At 25.8% G+C, this 21,422-nt stretch overlaps 1 protein-coding gene and 1 long non-coding RNA gene across 2 annotated transcripts; both read right to left on the bottom strand.

Annotated features, from left to right (window-relative positions):
- Window positions 1-10,123: 10,123 nt before the first annotated feature.
- On the bottom strand, window positions 10,124-16,692 carry LOC145847928 (3-keto-steroid reductase/17-beta-hydroxysteroid dehydrogenase 7-like). The gene is made up of 5 exons (XM_082953763.1): window positions 16,573-16,692; window positions 15,092-15,219; window positions 14,850-14,957; window positions 13,239-13,335; window positions 10,124-10,579 (listed from the first exon to the last, which is right to left on the bottom strand). The coding sequence occupies exons 1-5, from the start codon at window positions 16,672-16,674 to the stop codon at window positions 10,301-10,303; spliced, it is 714 nt and encodes a 237-aa protein (XP_082809889.1). The 5' UTR covers window positions 16,675-16,692; the 3' UTR covers window positions 10,124-10,300.
- A 564-nt stretch (window positions 16,693-17,256) lies between these two features.
- On the bottom strand, window positions 17,257-21,348 carry LOC145847929 (uncharacterized). The gene is made up of 3 exons (XR_014371610.1): window positions 21,277-21,348; window positions 20,835-21,047; window positions 17,257-17,349 (listed from the first exon to the last, which is right to left on the bottom strand). It is a non-coding gene; the product is annotated as an uncharacterized LOC145847929 (long non-coding RNA).
- Between the last annotated feature and the right edge of the window lie 74 nt (window positions 21,349-21,422).

Raw genomic sequence — 21,422 nt, 5'->3', positions numbered from 1 at the left:
TGGAGCGTTTAACTGAAACTTCAAATTATTTGTATGTAAACGAAGTAATATGAAAACTTATATGGTGCTAAAATATTTTGTTGTAAAAGCATTCATTTTTGTCTGTAATTTATGTTGCAAGAACTATACATTTTACTTATATATATATACATAAGTATTTTCAATAAAATCATAAAAATTATAATCTTGTTGATTTAAGAAAATTATAAATATGTAAATGTAAATACTGTATAGTTAATATTTTATTTTTGTATTCATGTTATTTATCAAAAAGTACTATATTATCATGTTTTATTTTACAAGTATCGTCGAAAATAATGATTCTGTATTGTAATCTGTAGTAAGTAGCTAATTCCATCCCTAAAAAAGAAGCATTTTTGAAATTTGTAATAAAAAGATGTCTGAAAAGTAGAAATCATAAAGTCTATGGTGTGACTACCTCTGTTCAAAAAATAGCATAAGTATTGTGTGTGCTTTTAATTATGTTATAAGTAAATATAAACTTTTTTATTTTTCTTTTTATTCGTTTATGAAAATTGTGCTTGTAAACATGTTGAGTAAATATTATTTAAAAAAGCAAGTGTGATTGATTAAATTAATTTAATTAAAAAAAATACCAAAAGCTTATTTTATCTACTATCCAAGTTACAAACTTGAATAAAAGAAAAATTGTGCAAAACTCTATATATTACCTTACAATATTGACTTTGCAAGTAGGATAACTTTTTAACTCAAAATACTGATAATTTATAAATTTATAGTTATTAAACTTAACTAAATTTATGTAACATTAAAATTCACAATTCACTGAAGGTATTTTACAAAAATGAAAAAAAAAAACAATTAAACTCGAGTTTCGCCGCGAGGCTCCTCCTTTGAGTTATTTTATAATAAAAAACCGCAATATAAAAAATACGATAAGCTTTTGTGATAAATTTGGAAGCTGCACATGACATAATACTGTAAAATATTAGTGTATTAACAAAAAATTTAACAAAGTCTATAAAATTTTCCTTTGAATATTTTATTTATTAAAATAATGAACAGTGTAATTTAAATTGAAATAGAAAGCTTTATTTTTAGTTATAATAACAATCATTTTGTAAACCTAAGTTTATGAGTTACAAAATGTATACAAAATTGTTTAATGATTGAACATATTTATTAGCTTTGATAAATTTAAAAGATTGTTTTTAATGAATGTGTATACTTTCAAGTATTTTATGTCTATTCTTAAAATTGTTTGCATTTTACATACTAAAATTACTCATTTTGTAAAAAAAGAACATGATACCTTGGATTCACACCTTTAGGTTTTATTCAAAGTGCGTACTCAAGAAAATGACTGTTTATTTTCATAGTCTAGGTACATTTAAAGCTTGTTATAGAACTCTTTAAATTTATAATCTATTATCACTTCACAAGCAATTTTGACTACCAATTTTTTAAAAATATTGATTAGAAGGTTTGTGCTTGTTTATAAATAAACTATAATTTCTTTATGTTTGATTCAAATGTATGAACACCTAGTTTAAAGCTTTCAACTTCTACACAACTAGTTGTATCTAGAAAGTTTATTTCATTTATTTGTGCTGTTTTAAACATGAAAAGAGTCTATTTTAGGCGTTGTAAAAATAAAAACAAATTAAATTATATAAAAAGAATATTATTATAGACTTAACAATCCTTATGGTATTAAATATTTGTATATATTCCAATCTTACCCTTACAGCAACCTGCAAAGTTTCGTTTGACATGGTCGTGCATTAATAAAATTATTACTATTAGACTTTTCATGATGATATATAGTGTTTTTATCATTATTTGTTTAAAAAAAAGTTATTTGCATTTAGAAAATAGTTTTATAGTTTTAAACTTTGGTACCACTTTTTTACTTAAATTTAATTGCATTTAACTTATACAAAGGTTTTCATATAAACGTACAGCAATGTTAAAAAAAAAAACACTTTTTGAAATACACCTAAAAAAACTTAACCTGAAGTATAGTTGACAAATAACAAAGGTTATTATGTCATGCTTTAAGTTTCACAAAATTTAGTTTTCCAACAAACTAAGTCGTATAAATGTGAAACAAATAAAGTACTTATTAACTACGGTATTGCTAGCAAAAAAACTTAATAATAACTTGTGACCTACCGTATACTGTCTTTTTTATTGTTATATATTTTCAAACAAGATCAGAATAACTAGTTGGAAATATAATAATCTTTTTTTTGTGTAGAAATCACCATTAAATCATAAAAAAATTGAGAAAAAACACGCTCTACCTACACAATGCATCAAGCTGAAACAAATCCCAGTGTTATTATTTTTTATTAACAGTAATTGATCTATGTATTATTTGTTGCTGTAGAACTGTCAAAAAAATTAATAAAAAAGTATATTTTTAGTTTGCACTTTACTGAATATCTATAATAAAACAATATCACTTTTTTTTATGCAACACTAATTTTAATTACATCTCTTATAAATAAACTTTTAATGCTATTTTAAAAATAAATCAAACAATATTAGAATGTTTTATTCAATGCACTTCTACAAAGTTGATTAAAATGGAAATTATTTAGTCATAAGTCATTTATATAAATTCACTTAACTTTTAAGTAGAACATAATGATAGGTAGTCAACAAAAAGATACCAAAAGTGTAATTTTGCATTTGCTCTACTATAAATTTTAATTATCTTTATCTTAATTTGTGGTTCAGGTCCTAATTTGTGGATTTGTTAGATTACTAAACTCTAACTTTCAATAAAATAAAATTCCCTTAAGTTAAGAAACATGGAGTTAAGAATTTCTCGCCAAAGTCACTATCAGAAAAGGTTATTTTTTACTATAGTTTAAACCTACACCCGCATTAAAAAAACAGTTTTCTAATTTTGCCATTAATCTGTGCAAACAATGTTGAAAAAGTGATGTCAAGCTACAGAACGGAAAATGAAGTCAGAAAAGTTAAGAAGATAATTTTAAGGACGTATTCCATTGTACTTTTGATTACGCAGTTTTGCCAGTAGAATCCAGTTATTTTTGTTTTCGATTTTTTATCTATAGGTGCAATACAATCAAACACCATAAAATTAATAAAATTGCATGACTCCTAAAATTTAAACAACTTGCATATTAAGCTTATTCATAAAATACTTTATTTGTTTATTTAAGTATTCTAGAAAATAAAAGAAGTTGAAGATAATATAAAAAAATAATTGATGCAGAACTAGTTTATCATACAAAGTAATAGTTTCCTAAATTTTCTTATTGTTGAAATTACTAGTTTAGAATTTGAAAAACAGTTATTTATTATTGTTTTTTAGCAGATAGTTTTATACTTATAAGAGAATTGACAATTAGATGTAATACTGTAATCAAATATTTTATCGATATACTCCTGATGTGGCTTTTGTTTTTCAAAATCCCGCGTCTACTTTTAGAATCAAGTGAAACCTGTGAATCTGTCTTAAAATCATATTAGTTCTTCAGAGTTTAGCCCAAGGGATGTTTGAGAAAATAAATATGTTTGAGTTTTTGTTGTTTTTCGGTATAAGCTTTTAGTCAAGGTTCTTTCAACATTTCTTTTAAAACTTCGTTTATATAACGTTATGATTTTTCACTTTTTTTTTTATGGTTTTAATCTACTAACGCAAGAAAACGCAAAAGCTATGTCGGATCACACGCCGTTAAGTAAACTTAAAAAAAAATCTTGTAATCTTTGAAGCTTTCTTGTAAAAATCTAAGTGTTTATTTTCGAATTGATATTTGAAACAAACCAAGTCGTTTTGACTTTATTCTTTGTACCCGTGGATAGTTTCCAGCCATCTTAGGCATGGCGATCTTCTCTAAAAAATACATACGAGGATCCAAAGTCTTTGAAGAAAGTCGCTTTCAAAACCTGCAGCAGAAGTTCTAACTTAAACTTATAATTTTAGTAATTCAATTAACTATACTTAATATTTTTAAAAGGTTTATTAAGATTTATTTTATTAATTAAACTTTATGTAGTAATTATAGAAGAACGAAACATTAATATTTATCTTGTTAAACAAGTTTGTAGTACTAGTCATAAAAATACAACACAAAATGAGGTATTTTGAAATTTTAAAATACTCCTTTAAAGGATATAAACCAAATTTTGTTTCTAAGTTTTATTTAGTGATGTACCGGACTCACTATCCGGGTCCGGATCCGGCTGGATATTGCCATTTTTGTCTGATATCCGGATCCGGCCGGATCTTGATATGAAAAAAAATCCGGATCTGGTTCCGGCCGGATTCTAATTTGAAAAAAAAGTCCGGAACCGGGTCCGGCCGGATCCTAATTTGAAAAAAAGTTCGGATGAGGGTCCGGCCGGATCCTAACAGAGATCCGGCCGATTGAAATCTAGTTAGTAAAAAAGAGCATACAAAAAAGTATTTTTTCAAAAACAAACCCTGTGTAAGTTAAAATTAGTCATTTTCGTCAGAAAATACGTTCGAAAATTAAACACCTACCGTGATTGGCTCATTTTGTACACGTGACTAATTTACATTTGTTTACATTTAAACTATGAAACAAACATTTCAGAAATGCAACTCTTTACCTATGTTTTAAAATTAAAAACCTTACTACCAAATTGTCAACCTTATGGCTAACTGTTCTACTGATTATTAGATTAAAGTAATTTTAGACTCAGGCTAGTTTATACTCACTCTAGTTAGTTTTTTTTGACTTAAACAGTGGCAACCCTGCTAGTTTGAAAATTTTTAGGAATTTTTGAAAATCTAAGGCTGCCTAGGCTAGTTTAGTTTTTTATAAAACTCAGGCTAGTTTTAAGACTTTTTGAAAAACTCAAGCTAGTTTTCTTTTAGATTTTGAATGAGTTTGAGATGATCCAGTTTTCAATATTTTGTGATTTTCTAGTTAGTTTTGTTCAAGAACTTGATTTCAGATTGTTAGTTGTAAATATTTTTAATTGATTTTAATTGATTTTAATTGATTTTAGATTGGTAAGGCTATAGGGGAGTCCACCTTGATTTTTACAAGTTGATCTTATTTGATAGATTTTAATCTTTGCTACCAGATACTTTTTACAGCTTAACAAAATTCAAAGTATTTTTCGAGATACAAGGGGTCAAAGCCGGCCAGCTCAATAGCTTCCTTATAGAAGGTGAAAACTAAAAAGGCAAAAAAAAACATTTCATTAAAAATCTATCTCCTCCTACATTTTTTAAGCAATCTTATTAAAATTTTCACAGTTTACTCTTTACTAAACTTTAAATCATTTGAGTGTAGGAAATTTTTTTAATTAAAGGTTTTTTTTTTTTTGAATTTTAGACCTTAAATTTGTAAATTTCAGTTATTTGAAATTCTAACACCCAAAAGCTTTTAAAACTGTGTAAGGAATATTTTTTTGAAAATTTGAGGTACCTAGCTTAAAAAACCTAGGAGGAAATAGATTTTTAGTGAAATGGATATTTCCGCGTTTTTAGCTTGCGCCTTCTATTAGGTCCTTATGGAACTCTGCGGCTTTGACCGCTTATATCTCAAAAACTACTTTGAATTTTGTAGAGCTATAAAAAGCATCTTGTAGCTAAGATAGTATTCTATTAAATATAACTAACTTGTAAAAAAGTGTTTATCCCCCCTTATAGCCTTAGTTGTAAACATTACTTAAAATGTTCAACCTTGTGGCTAGCTGTTCTACTGATTATTAGCTTAAAGTAATTATTTTTTTGGTTTTCCAAAACCTCATTCTGACTCAGGAAAGTTTATAATCACTCAGGTTAGTTTTTTTTTTGAATCAAAGAGTGGCAACCCTGATATTAGCTAAAATTAGGTGATATTCTAGTTGCCAAAAATCATGGAAAGTTTATAAGTTTAGCAAAAAAGATACTTAAGTGTTTTTTATTGTTCTTTCAATTTGAAGTTTTTTTTACTGTTTTTTCAATTTCAAGTTTTTCATTTGTTCTTTCAATTTTAATAAAATTTAAATTTAAATATTGTTCAGAAAATTAGCAAACATACCAGCTACGGGTAGGTGTCAGAAAAGCACAGCGTCACTTTAGCACGGTGTGACACTTTAGCACGGGGTGACACTTTAGCACGGTGTGACACTTAAGCACGGGGTGACACTTTAGCACGGTGTGACACTTTAGCACGGTGTGACACTTTAGCACGGCGTCACTTTAGCACGGAGTGGCACTTTAGCACGGAGTGACACTTTAGCACGGCGTCACTTTAGCACGGAGTGTCACTTTAGCACGGGATGACACTTTAGCACGGCGTCACTTTAGCACGGGATGACACTTTAGCACGGCGTCTCTTTAGCACGGGGTGACACTTTAGCACGGCGTCACTTTAGCACGGAGTGTCACTTTAGCACGGTGTGACACTTTAGCACGGAGTGTCACTTTAGCACGGCTTCACTTTAGCACGGGTTGATACTTTAACATGGAGTGTAACTTTATCACTGATTGATTCTTTTGCACAAAATGATTCTTAAGCACGGAGTGACACTTAAGCGCCATCGATAGTTTTAAGTAACTTAATCAAATACGTGTAAAGTTTGTATTTAATAAAACGTTTAAAAATTAATTTATATAACCAGCATGCTGTTAATTATGCAATTTAGGCACTTTAAAGTGTGATTTCAAGAAAGAGTGTGTCTTCCAAAATAATCCCGTGCTAAAGTGCTTTTGCAGTTTACTACGGTTTTGTTATTATGTGTCTTATATAAAACTGTTGTCGTTTTGTTTATCGATTTACATATTTAATTTTCAATAATGTAATAAATCAATGGCTCCTAGTATAAAAAATATGTTTTAAACAAAAAGTTGTTTGAACACTCCTTACAAAACACTGGAGTGCAAATATTTTACTACATTATGTGTTATCCTTGAGATTTCAAGATAGTAGTTATTTTGATACAAATCGTAAAAAGAGATCTTTATAAAATTATAAAAATGTTTAAGCAATGAAAAAAAGCTTGTAGTAGTTTTTAAGAAAAAATGATCGATGAAATTTTTAACCAATGATAAATTATATAAACTATCATATTGATATTCAAATAAAATAACTAAGATACTAATTAACAAAATCTTTTCCGACTTTTAGCCGTATTAGTATCTTTAGTAAAGATATAACTGTTTAATTTTTTGAAAAAAAAAACTTTTAAGAACTTAGTAATTTTATTTACAGAAATGAAATGTTAGTTATTTCACTTATAATCTAAAACTAAAAAAATATATTATTTGCTATAATGTTAAATGAATCAATGTTTTCGTATACAGTCTTTATTCTTCAAAAACAGTAAAGGCTGACTCTTTTAATATTGCCCTGGTGTTTTAAATTATTAAAAAATTGAGTTCATAGTTTCGTACCTTGATGGACAAGTGATCTTTGACCATGTTTATTATTAACCTTAGTAATAACTAGTTTCTTGTCAAGATTTTATGAGTTTGTGTAAACTTTTATAAGTTAAAAGAAAATTACTTAAATTAACTGGCAAAGTTTATACATATCCAGCTTATAATCTAACACGTTTTCAACATATAATGTTATTTTTGTTGTGTTTAGGTCTCTTAAACTTTTATAATATCCTTTTTGATGAAAACATCTAAGATATTTATTATTGAATACATTGACTTCATTATTTTTGGGTTTATTTCTTCCCCAACAAAACAAAGTGTTTTAATTTGACTCATGAAGAGTGAATTAATGTACTCCTCATTTAAAAAGTACTTTTTTTATGTATTACACCACCTATTTTTGTTAATTTAGTTTTTAATGTTTCTAAATATTCTGTCAAACTAATATTACTATCTATATAGTAACACCTGAATACTTATGACTATTAACTTTTTCTATTACTGTTTTACCTTTTTTTCTATTATATTTATATTACTTTTTTTCGCATTGAATGAAAGAACAGGCACTTATGTAAGTTATGAATACTAAGTTTAAGTTTGTTAGAATTACACAGACTGAAACTGTTTTAATTTCCAGACTAACATTAAAACTGTTTAATATATGTATGTGCTCTACTTGTATTTGTATTAAATAATTTGTTATCTGCGAAACTATGAACCATAAAAACACTATTGTGTCGCAAGTAACTTATATGTGATAAATTAAATAAAAACAATGTAGGTTATACTGTTAAATATTGTGGCATTCGAACATAAATGTTTTAGTAGGTTGAATCATACCCGAAACTTCATAAGCTTTTCCTTTCAGTTTAATAAGATTATGGTAAACTCTAGTTGTTGTACTTGAAACCAAAGTATACTATATTGCTTTTAAAAGTCGAGAGTTAAGCACTATATTCAAGAAAACAGTTATCTATTTTTTAAAGAGTTTGTTTATAACAGAAGATTTATAATAGAGCAAATCAATGTTTTATAATAGAATTCATAGGAATATAATGTTAATACTTATTTCCTTGGAACAAAATAAAAAACTCTGACCGTTACAATAAACAAAAAATAAGAACTATATGATGGCAACATTTAATTTATTGTTAGAAAAGTTTTATACTTATTCCTATTTTTTATATAAAATCTGTACAACGTACTAACTTTTACAAAGTACGTTTGCTTGATACCAATTAACTTGACTTTTATTAAATTAATTTTTTCTTAGTATTTTTAATAAAACATTGTAGTATTCAATAGTATAGATAAATTTGTTTTTTTGTAGACTTGGTATACTCGACGTATAAGTAATAAACACATTTTAAATCACATTAAAACTTCATTTTGGTTGGTTTTTAAATCATATCAGTCTATTCTATATCAAGTGGTAACTGTTTTTATTAAAAAAGCTTTTTAATGTATAAACTTGTTTTAAGATTTTTATGTTAAGAACTTGAAGATAATTAACTACTTAACTTTATTTTTGTATTTAAACACGAATATTTATTTTACTAACTAGACATTAGATAAGTTCTTTACTTTAATTTCCAATTATTATTATTTAATTTGTAGCACGCTGTTTTATTAAAATTATTTTTAACTTAAGATGCTTTAACTGTTATACGCAATACTGTTTTAGGTTATAGCATTCGTGAAATTTACAGCAAAAAAAAACTTTATTACACATTTTTACTTTAGTGTTGTTTTAGCAAATAATAAAATTATTGTTTATTGATAGTTTGTTACTCTTAAAAATTAAATAAATTTTAAACGTAATTTTTAAACATAGTGTTTTTACTGAATTAGTGATTCTCATGCTTAGTAAACTATATTTATTTAGTGCTACAACTTGGTTTTATGTTGCTATATATCTTAGAAATAAATGTTTGAGTATTAAATTTTGTAGAAGTAATATAAAAATAGATAAAAATAGTTGAATTAGTTTATACTTTTACTTTTTTAATGCAATAGACAGCACCGCACTACCATCAACAACAGTGGAAATATGACAATTCGGTTTCCAACCTTATTGAGACTCATCAGGCAGACATGTCACAATGAACTGTTGTATTACCAAACCAAACATGCTCAAGTACTTTTGAGTGCAGTCTAGTTCTTATTGAATGATAGAGAAAAAAAAACATCTTAGCTTTGGTGGAGATAATCTAAATAACTACTGGTTAAAGCAATAAGAAATAATATACTGTTCTTGTTAAAAATATTTTTTATAAAAAAATCAAAAATTACAACTTGGTTAAGTTTCAAATACTTGATTAAATTTTTTAGTGTTTAAAACTTAAAAAAAAGTTCTACTTATTCTATTATATATTGTTGTTACAAATAAAAACACAAATCAGTAGAACGATTTAATATTATTGTGTCAATGGTGTGAAGTGAGGTTGTGCCGTACAAATATAAAAATACAGTAGATTAAAATGAAGGTCAGTAACAGTGAAATGGTTAAAAATGTTTAAAATAGGTAAAAACAAACTTTCAGTAAACACATAAGCCATGGCAACGTCATTAATTTGTCACATAAGAAAAGGTAAAATCGAAATTTAGACACATTTATTTGAAGATGGAATTTTAAATATGAAACGAAACGAATTGATTATAAAAATTGAAATAGTCATGTAAACTAATAGTAAGACTAATAGTCATGAGTTTCTACCAAACTGGTAGACAAAGAAAAATTAAAGAAAATGACATGATATTATTGTATATAAGAGCAGTTGTTGTCATCGAAACTTTAAATAGATAGTTAACTGTTCATCACTTTTACTAAAAGTTCATAAAACTTATCTAAATTTCGGAGTAGTTTCATTCAAACAAACTACTTAAAACAATCTTTACAGAGAATAAATTGACATACAAAAAATAAACAAAATAACGACGCTAGTGTTCTTTTTTGTGAACGGTTTGCAGCACGGCCTTTTTGGCTATGAAGTCAACTTGCTTGAACACGTCGTCTGCCAGCTTGCTAGCGACATCCAGTGGCTGGAGCGTGGTGAAGTTCTTCATGCCGATGGAAGTGCAGGAGCAAATCTTCATTTTGGCACTTTGGCAGGAACTTTTGGTGTGAGGTTCGGCTGGTTGCTGATGCTCGAAGGCTTGCAAGAATGACGAGGTGGCGTTGATGGGCAGAATGTTGTTGCTCGGGTTGACAACGCGCAACTGTTTCAACGTTTTAGTATTTTCAGTATGAAAAACTATAAATTTTTAAACCTAACTAACTTAAATGTTAAACCGTAAACTTTTACGTTTAAACTCGTTTAAACGTTCTAAACCTTTTGCTCTGTCCAGAAATATTTTAGTTTCATAAAAAACAAACTAAATTTGAAAGTTTTAACTTTTAAGTATTGGTGACTCTTTGCCGCTCCATGATTGATAAAACAACTGGCTGATTTTTTTAAGAACAAGCTGCTTTTGCACACATTGTTTAGAAAAAAGCCCTCGCGGGCAGCAGTAATAGATCAAAAATGTAGTAATCAATATAAAAAAAAAATTTCTAAACATAAAAATTATAAAGCACTAGTAATTACTAATTATTAAATGGAGAGCTTAGTTGAAATCTTGAAAAAAGATTCTATTATCTTTAAAACTTTTAAACTTGTAAAATGTTCTATTTTGTTTAAAAATATTATTCATTTTTTCTATAATTTTGATACATAAACACTTATATACAGAAAAAGTTATTTGAAATATACAAAATTTATAATTAAGCATATATAAAAAGTTTTTCAAGGAATAAACTTTAAAGTATATTTAAAAAGATTTAATAACATATTTACTTCAAAAAAATCTGGAACTAATAAGAAACTCAGAGTAAAACGTAAAACGTTAAAGATACGAAAACAAATATGTTTTACACATGTGGGAACAAAGCTTACCGAATATTAAGCGGGTTTAAATTGTTTCAAAAGTTATTTTTAGTCCAAAAAAATACTTCAACCGACAAAACAATTAGATCACGAAATAAGAATTCGGCGCATTTTTAAAACACGCGAAAGTATGTAACCTCTCTGCCGCATTACAACAAAATAGTACGGCGCAGTTGAAACACGCAAAGTACTTATATCCAGGGAAACACTAGACAGTTATTACGGACAACAAAGAGTGCCGTGCTTCCATGTAGTTTCTCTGCTGTGGAGATGAAATAATCGCGAAAAGTCACCGATTTGCCGCTTGTTATTAAGATAACCGCGCCCAATTGGTGGTTAAATGAATTATAGGTTTGTTGTTTTTGAAAAATGTTAAATGACTAATATATTGAGTTGACGTAAAATATAACGCGTTTACAAAAGCACTCAAAAACAGTAGCGAACACTTAGCGACTGACTTGTTTTAATAAAATATGTTATTTTACTAAAAAAACTGAAAGTATTACAATTATTGCTTTATAATTAAGTATTTAGTCGGAATAATGCGAAAAGTAATTCAGAATTAAAAACACGCATGGCACAAAAACAGAAAAATTGCACATTTAAATCAATAAAAAAAGAAAATAAAATGCGTTAAAAGGAATTATATAAAATTAAGATACAAGTTTATAAACGCTTTTCTATACAATATATTTTTCTATCTACTAATTCATAATCTAACGAATGAAAAAAACAAACCCCCCACTTTAAACTAACTAACAATTAAAAACGTACAAAAATGCTAAGAGCATAACTGAGGCAAACTTAGATAAAATTATATACATCCGGTAAAGTTGCGACTGATAGTGAAATGAATTTTTAAGGTGGTGTATCATGAATTTGAAGTCGTTCAAACTCAGCTTGTTTGAAGTACATTACAAATTTTGTAGTAATTTTGTTAAAAACAAGCTTTTGTTCATTCGTAACAAACTTATGAAAATGCTGACCGTAAATATTTTTGACACGGTTATAATTTGAGTTTAACATAAATGTTTTTTATCAAATACAGTAAAATTTTAAACTAATGGAAAGTAGTTAGTTTTTAAGTACATAACTTCTTGATTTAAACAGATAAAAAAGAACTATTTCAAGACCAACAAAAAACAAAAAGTCAAAGGTTTCAGCAATAATAGCTGCAGCATAACAACTATTTTATTTTAGTTACACGTAACGTTAGTTTATAAACATTTTCTCCGAAAAATTAATTAGTAATCTTTACATATTTTAATTACATAGTGGTTAATAACAACAAAATAAATACATATATAAGTAGTTTAACTATAAACTTATTTTAAAACTTGCTTAATTTTTAGCAAAAACATTTAATATTATACTTAAAACAACAAAGTTTGAAATTATTGTTATTTATAATAAAAAATAAATAAATAAACAGTTACCAACAGACTTTAGAGTTTAAAAACTTAGTTCTATAAATAAATTTAAAATTTAACAATTACCTTGTAAAACAAAGTTTATTATAGTTTTTTGAAATGTCATAAAATATAGTTTAAATGTATTTTAAGTCTATAAAAACTTTATTAACATAAAAATATATATGTTATAAAAAGCATAACAAAAATTAATTAGTTTAAAAATATGTAGGTAACTTGCAAACTATCTATAAAATTTCATAAAGTTTTAGTTTTGAAAATGTTAGTACTATTTATTAATACAGTGCTCAGTATGTAAAAAACTAGAGTAAAACAAACTACATCAAACAAAAATAAATTTTGTTAAAGATTAAATAAGTTATGTAAAATTCAAAAAATATAAATAGTTTATATGCGAACAATAACTTTATAAACAACTTAATTGATCTTTTTGATTAATTTTTTGAAATAAGAAATGTACGGTCGAATCTTACCTAATTATTAGAAAAATAATAGGGGTATAGTAACAATTTAACAACTTACAATAAAGAAGAAAGGTGCAACAAAGATCATCAAGAACCAGAAAGGAAGAAATGCAGTCATCAGGTTTGTTATAACCGTTCCCGGGTCAACAACAATGCTAAAATGTAAAGAGTTGAAAAATACATATAACAGTTTTTAGATAAATTATAGAGATTTTTCATTAAATTTTTAGTTATAAAAAATTATTAAAACTAATGTTTAGTTTTTTATATGAGTTAATTATAATTTGTTTTTAAAAGCTAAAACTAAAAAATGTTATGAATTAAAAAAAATAAAACTAGTTCAATTAGATTTTTGTTTTGATTACAGTTGAGTATTGACTAGCAATACTTAAAGCATTATAAATATAATAACATGCGTTTATGCAAAATTAAGAAGAAAATAATTTGTATGTAAAACTAAAAAAATATTAAGATTATATGATTTTTTATAGAAAAAAAAGTAAAAGAGCTAAAATCAACATAACTATCTTGTATTATAATGTTTAAGAAAATATAGAATAGCTGGGTATAAAAAGTTTCAATAAAAACAAAGTGAAGTTACCTCACTAGGATCTTTTGTTAACAAACGATAAAAACTATATTTTGAACAGTTATAAAAAGTTTCCACATTTTACTTAATAAAAGTAAAATTAACTTGGATGTCGAAAACATAACTGGAAATAAAAGAAAATATTTTTGATTAGTATTAGATAAAACACTAATATACTAGAGAGCGTATTAGGTATGCACATTGAACATTAGAAAAAATGTAAAAGCTCAACTGTTGAAAAAAAAGAGTTAAACTATTGTTAGGCCCCATTGTTGCCAATTTATTTCAATTAATAAAAATCGTTAGGAGTTAAAATTGATTCTTTTAAACATTAGTAAACAATTTTGTAGTAAAAAATATGATACTTTGCTTTTAGTAAAATAAGTTGGAATAAATTCAACTTTTAAATTCTTAAAACTACAAATATTATACTTATAAACTTATTGACTAAAAATAATTTAAGGAGTGTAAACTTCCTATCTAGATTAGATTTATTAAGCTTCATTTGTTATGATTTTATTTCTATAAATCAGACATGTATTTTTTATAACAAAAGATTACCAAAAATCATAAAAAAATGTTATATCATAATAAGAAAGATTAAAACATCTTAAATTTGAAACAAAAAATTCTAACTTTTGTTTATTTTTAACATATTTTTTTAAATTAATTTTTTGGGCTGAGGATATTTCATAGCTAAACAACTAACATTAATGCTGAAATATAAAAATGGTACAAGAAATTTTGATGAAAAGAAAAATATCTTTTAAGCTTTTTTTACTATTGAAACAAAGTACTAAATTTACTTAAAACTTGCTACTCTATTTTTTTAAAACTAAACAAAGCTGTATTTAGTACACGTTTATATGTTTAGCTAAATACTTAATGGTGGTGGAATTAACTTGAGAAAAAAATATTTAAATTATAACTTATTTTTAAATTAACTATATTAAAGTTTTAAATAAAAACAATGTTTCCATGAAAAACTATATACCCTTTTCTAGTGTAAATAGGTCTACAAACCCATTATGAATGTGAAACGCAGCACAACAAAAACTCAATTAAATAACAATCAGTAACCTATTTATAGAACTGTGATTGTTTCGATTTTCCTGCTTAATTATCTTGTTGTTCCATCCACAAGCAACTGCGTCAACCACGTATTTTGAGCTTGCATAAGGTTCAGAACTGAAAGTAAAATGTCAAATAAAAAGCTATCATTATAACTTTTTATAAATTTGCTAAAAACGAAAGCAAAGTTCATGAACTCAAGTAACATACTTGTGTTAAATATGTTTTAAACGTATGCTTCGGAGCGTAACCTTTTTTTAGCCATGACGTCTAGAGAAGTGAAGTATTTTTTGTTGGAACTCATGCTCGAGGTCCAAATAACTCTGGCTCGCTCTTCATTCACAGATCTGTTGACGAGAAGTTTTTCCAGCTGTCGCACCTGAACGAAAACACGCTTTGGTTTTTTTAAAGTTTTTTATAAAAAACAAGTTGAAACATCTAAAATTCACAAATAGACACCAAATAAAATGAAACATGATTAAGGTTTGTAATAATAACAAAAAAGTCATCACCAAAGTAAAGTGTACTACAAAGTGATAAAATATAAGCGTATATGCTTGTGTTATCTAAATTTACAACTTTATCGTTTGAACAAACTGCAATATCATGATTTGTTTACTAAACATATATAATACAACTTTTTATTACCTTGAAGTTTATGTATTTTTATACAATAAAACAAAAACTTGTGAAAGAACATGTTTGAAACTAATTTTACATTTTAGAAAATAATCTGTTACATTACTTAAAATTTTTTTAATTTTATTTTTTGTTTGTCAAAGCTTTATAAACGTAATTTAAGTAATTACTACTTTTTATAATAAAAACAACTATCTTAAATAATTGTTTATTGAATTTAAATAAAAATTAAATTTTCTAACAAATAAAAATGATAGAAAGTTACTGTAATATTTGACACACAACACTAATAAGCCATTAAAAAATTACATTCACATAAAATTCACATCATTAACATAAAATGCAACTTCTTTTAAAGATTGAACTAAATAAACACACTTTTTTACATAACTTTTCCTTTTATAGTTTACAAAAACAATTTTGTTTGTAACTACAACCGTTTAGCTAACATTTAAGATTTTACACCAATTGTAATTTACAAACTTTTAATATTTTAAACATATTATGTTTTAGATTTCTTGAGTATGACCGCTTTAAATTTCTGCATTTAAGTAAAAATAATTTATTTTATTTAAGTTCATAATAAGCAGTGTACCTTTGAATAATTATTTAGCCTTTTTGAGCTTAAAAAATATATATGTCTATTGAAACTGAAAAAAGTAAATTGTTTGCTTTTAATTTTTAACTTTTGAAAGTTATAAAATTTTAAAGATTTAAATGTATTATTACATGAAATAGTACTGGTAAGCTACAGAGTATGCTAAAAACTACCTAGCTAACTTTTTAAACCTTCAACTTAAAGTAATTAATAATAATCAAGAAAATTAAAACAGCTATTTAGCTCTTTAAATTATTTTCTATTATGTTAAATCAAGATTAGGGAAAGAAAAATTTTAATGACTTTGTTTAAACTAATAAAAACTTTTTAAATTTAACATAAACGAAAACTGTATATTTTCACAAATGTTTTACAATTCAACCATAAAAATTTGTTTTTGTTTTTAAATTAGTTCGTCCTGATTATTACAGATCAAAAATGAAAACATTTTGTGATTAATAAAAAAGCAAAAAATTTATAAAAAACAAAATTTACTAGTAAATGGTGTCCAAGAACATTAGTTGTAAAAATTATAGGTAAACCAGAGTCTTCAACAGCACAATCATTTAACTCAAATAATCCTTCGCCATTGTTCATAACTTTCAATATATCTCTAATAAAATTATAAAATATTTATATATATAGGGTTAGAATATTTGAAAAAATCAAATAAAAGATGTAAGTATTATACACTAAACTTTTTGTCTTAAATTCTAAAATAAAATTTATCACTTGTTTCACTTAGGTAGAAAAAGAAAAAAAAAACTTAAATCAGTATGTTAAAAAACATAAAGAGTATTTCAATAAATATTCAAAACGATTACAAAGCTTACATTCTTTAAATTATATTATTTAAAGCTATGCCTTAGAATAACATTAGGTTAAAAATAACACTTTAAACATTGATTTTAAGAACAGAAAAATAGTTTAATAACAAGACTAATTTTTCTGGAGCAATTAAATTTAAATAATTACATCTAAATTTATGTTAACTATTGATAATAAATTCTAAAAAATTCTAAATGTTAGTTTAGTGCAATAATATTTATTGAATTAGGAGACTCGTATTATAGATGTTACGGTGATTATTTAAAATATTCAAAATTAAAACTGTACATTAAAAAAAGTATTTAAAGTTTTGTTATAAAACTTATATAACAAGCAAGACAATAAACTTACCCATTGAATAAACCCTTCATTACATATGTCCATCTCAGACTAGATACTGGCATGATTCCAGCGTTTAAATAAATTGCATCAATTTTTGAAAACCTACATTAAATTAAAGGTCGCTTTTTTGTTTGTCATATAAATAAAAACAAATTATACAGTAATCTTCCTTTATTCTACCAACATATGTTTCTGTGTGTCAACGAATCAACACACTTCAACTGGGTTCTGTAAAAAATAATTACTGTAATGAGAGAATAGAAGCATAGAATAAAGTAGGTGTATATATGTTTTCATTAAAATAAGATATATTCTACAGATAATAGTTATTAATAGGTGAAATACTTAAAATTAAATCCGACTGTTATAAAATTATATGATATTTGTAATTATTAAGTCTAAAATAAAAAGTTGTTTGTTTATATTATATTTTGTTGTGTAATTTAGCTTACTTATTTATTTTAGACTTAATAATTACAAATATCATATAATTTTATAACAGTCGGATTTAATGTTAAGTATTTCACCTATTAATAACTATTATCTGTAGAATATATCTTATTTTAATGAAAACATATATACACCTACTTTATTCTATGCTTCTATTCTCTCATTACAGTAATTATTTTTTACAGAACCCAGTTGAAGTGTGTTGATTCGTTGACACACAGAAACATATGTTGGTAGAATAAAGGAAGATTACTGTATAATTTGTTTTTATTTATATTCCAGTGAAGTTACTTTACTAGGATCTTTTATTAGCAAACAATTAAAACTATATTTTGAAATTTTAAACATATGTCTGCTAATTTTAATTTTTATACATAAAACAAGTCTTTTTCAACAACACAAATATATTTCAACAATTTTCTTCAGTGTGATTACAATTGTAACAAGGTAAAACAAATTTTAAACTTATATAGCCTTTTTAATTATATGAGAAATTATCAATCAATTAGCAAAAAAAACCCTAAACTATAAAAAAAAATTAAAAACAACAAGGAAAACATAATTAACTGTAACAATTTAAAACAAAACAAAATTAGTCTAATTTAAACAAGGATAATGAGTAATCAAACTCTCTTTGTTTGCATAATTCTGGCTTGTCTAAGTGAATATAAATAGCTTCTATTTTAATTAAATCAAAAATGTTCGTGCAACTTCTTAAAACTTTGAACTTTGTCTCACTGTAATTATTACCACATTTAGGATTTTTTTTTACTAAGTGCTCTGAAATTGATGATCTTTTTGTTGCGTTTAAGGTTGCAATACTCATTTTCTTCGGTTGATTTTTGATATGGTCTTTCACGCACTTAGGTACGTGCTCTTTTATTCTTGTTTCTAAATGCCTAGAAGTTTGTCCTATATAGCTGTTTGCGCAACAGCATTTATACGTGTATACCACGCAACTTTTGTGTTTGTAGGATATTAGATCTTTACCTCTAGGATTTAGGATAGCAGCAGATGTAAAAATTACTCTTGGTTTAGAAGCATGGTAAACTTTTTCTGTCATATTCTTGATATCTCTTTCAACTTGTTTTGATTTTTCACCCACATAGGGCAAAATTAATAGAACAGGACATTTCTCTGGTCCATAAGGTTTTGTGTACTTTAGTCTTTTCAATTCAGTTTTGAATACCTTATAGACTAATGAGACTCGCAACAGAAGAAGTTGAATTCAGTTTTAATAATATATTATACCGACAAATTGATGGTATTGCCATGGGTTCCCCATTAGGACCTACATTGGCAAACATATTTATGGGCTATCTTGAATACAAAGTTCTACCAGAATTCGATTCAAATTGTAAGTACATGAGATACGTGGATGATTGTTTTGTTATCAGTGATAGTGTAAAAGTTAGTAATTTATTGTTTGAGAGGTTAAACTCTTTGCATAGTGCTATTAAATTTACAAAAGAAAATGAAGAAAATGATCAAATATCATTTTTAGATGTTTTAATCAAAAGAAAGGATAATAATTTCATAACGTCTATTTTCAGAAAACCATTTACTGGTCAATACCTTAACTTTCAATCATATTGCAGTAAAAGAAGAAAAATTGGTTTGATTAAAACCCTATTTCATAGAGCAAATAAAATATGTTCGCCAGAAGTATTTCAGAATGAACTTAAGGTTATAAAAGAATTACTAATAAAGAACGGATACCCTAATCCGTTGATTGATAAGGTATTCAAAACTGAATTGAAAAGACTAAAGTACACAAAACCTTATGGACCAGAGAAATGTCCTGTTCTATTAATTTTGCCCTATGTGGGTGAAAAATCAAAACAAGTTGAAAGAGATATCAAGAATATGACAGAAAAAGTTTACCATGCTTCTAAACCAAGAGTAATTTTTACATCTGCTGCTATCCTAAATCCTAGAGGTAAAGATCTAATATCCTACAAACACAAAAGTTGCGTGGTATACACGTATAAATGCTGTTGCGCAAACAGCTATATAGGACAAACTTCTAGGCATTTAGAAACAAGAATAAAAGAGCACGTACCTAAGTGCGTGAAAGACCATATCAAAAATCAACCGAAGAAAATGAGTATTGCAACCTTAAACGCAACAAAAAGATCATCAATTTCAGAGCACTTAGTAAAAAAAAATCCTAAATGTGGTAATAATTACAGTGAGACAAAGTTCAAAGTTTTAAGAAGTTGCACGAACATTTTTGATTTAATTAAAATAGAAGCTATTTATATTCACTTAGACAAGCCAGAATTATGCAAACAAAGAGAGTTTGATTACTCATTATCCTTGTTTAAATTAGACTAATTTTGTTTTGTTTTAAATTGTTACAGTTAATTATGTTTTCCTTGTTGTTTTTAATTTTTTGTTATAGTTTAGGGTTTTTTTTGCTAATTGATTGATAATTTCTCATATAATTAAAAAGGCTATATAAGTTTAAAATTTGTTTTACCTTGTTACAATTGTAATCACACTGAAGAAAATTGTTGAAATATATTTGTGTTGTTGAAAAAGACTTGTTTTATGTATAAAAACTATATTTTGAACAGTTTTTTGTTTGTCTTTCTTTTATTATTTGGTAAAAGTATCTTATTACAATTTATTGTATATTTTGTTTTTGAATAAATTTTATAGCTAGCTTCTTAGGCCATAAAACTCTTATAGTAATGCTTAGAAAAGACTAGCTTTAAAATTCTAGTTTTGTTTTAAATAGACACTCTGTACTTACTTAAAAATAAATCTTAACTATTACACAGATATTAAAACAAAAAAAAAATATTTATGTTGACTAACTGCTTTTTCATGTTTAGTTGTTTAAAAAATTATTGTTAATAAACGATCTTAGTAAATACAATAAGGAGCAATATATATTTTAATAGAGGAATTAAAGTTTCTAAATAAAAATGATTAATTATAAATTTTATTTATTAAAATTAGTTAAAAATTTTAATAAGAAAATAATGTGATTAAAAAGTTAGAAAAATATTTAAAGATTTATAAAATGTTTACTGTTCAACTTAATAACTATATTTATCAAACACTAAACTAAACTTCAAACTCATGTTGGAAAATATAGATTAAAAAATAATTATTTATTGATGACAAACTTTTTAAGTATTGTTTCTGAGCAACTCACAACCGAAGGAATGTCACCAAGATCAACATAAATTAGTGTGCACTCTATATTAGTGAAGCTTTTTAAAATAACTTGCTCCAGTTTGCCACCTCTTTTCATACATCGACACAGTATTATGAAATGCATAAAATACTTTTGTGCATACTTCCTTGCTAATTCCTGAATCATTGAATAGCCAATCCCACTGTTGACCAGTTATTTATTTCAGAACTACAAACATTAATTGGTACGTAAAAAGAAGAAAAATCTTTGAAAAAATTAAGTCATACCAAAGTATATTAAATTGAGTCTAAAAAACACTAAACTTAAGAATTGTATATCTTTAAATATTGGTTATTTATCTTCTATTTAAAGAAAAAATAAAATTATTTTAAAACTTTCGTGAAACTAAATACTTTTCTTATCATACTCACCTAGTAACTCCAGTGAAAACAACATACTTTTTAGGAAGAGCTGTATGCATTTTAACAATTAGTATATGTAAACCTAAAAAATATGTATATTTATTATGTAAAATCTATTTGAAATGAATTTATCAATGGAAAACTGACTAAAAATT

This window comes from Thalia democratica, unplaced genomic scaffold, assembly GCF_965202585.1.
Source record: "Thalia democratica unplaced genomic scaffold, ktThaDemo2.hap1.1 HAP1_SCAFFOLD_1154, whole genome shotgun sequence".
Lineage (NCBI taxonomy): Eukaryota > Metazoa > Chordata > Thaliacea > Salpida > Salpidae > Thalia > Thalia democratica.
This window is presented reverse-complemented; position numbering and strand designations above follow the sequence as displayed.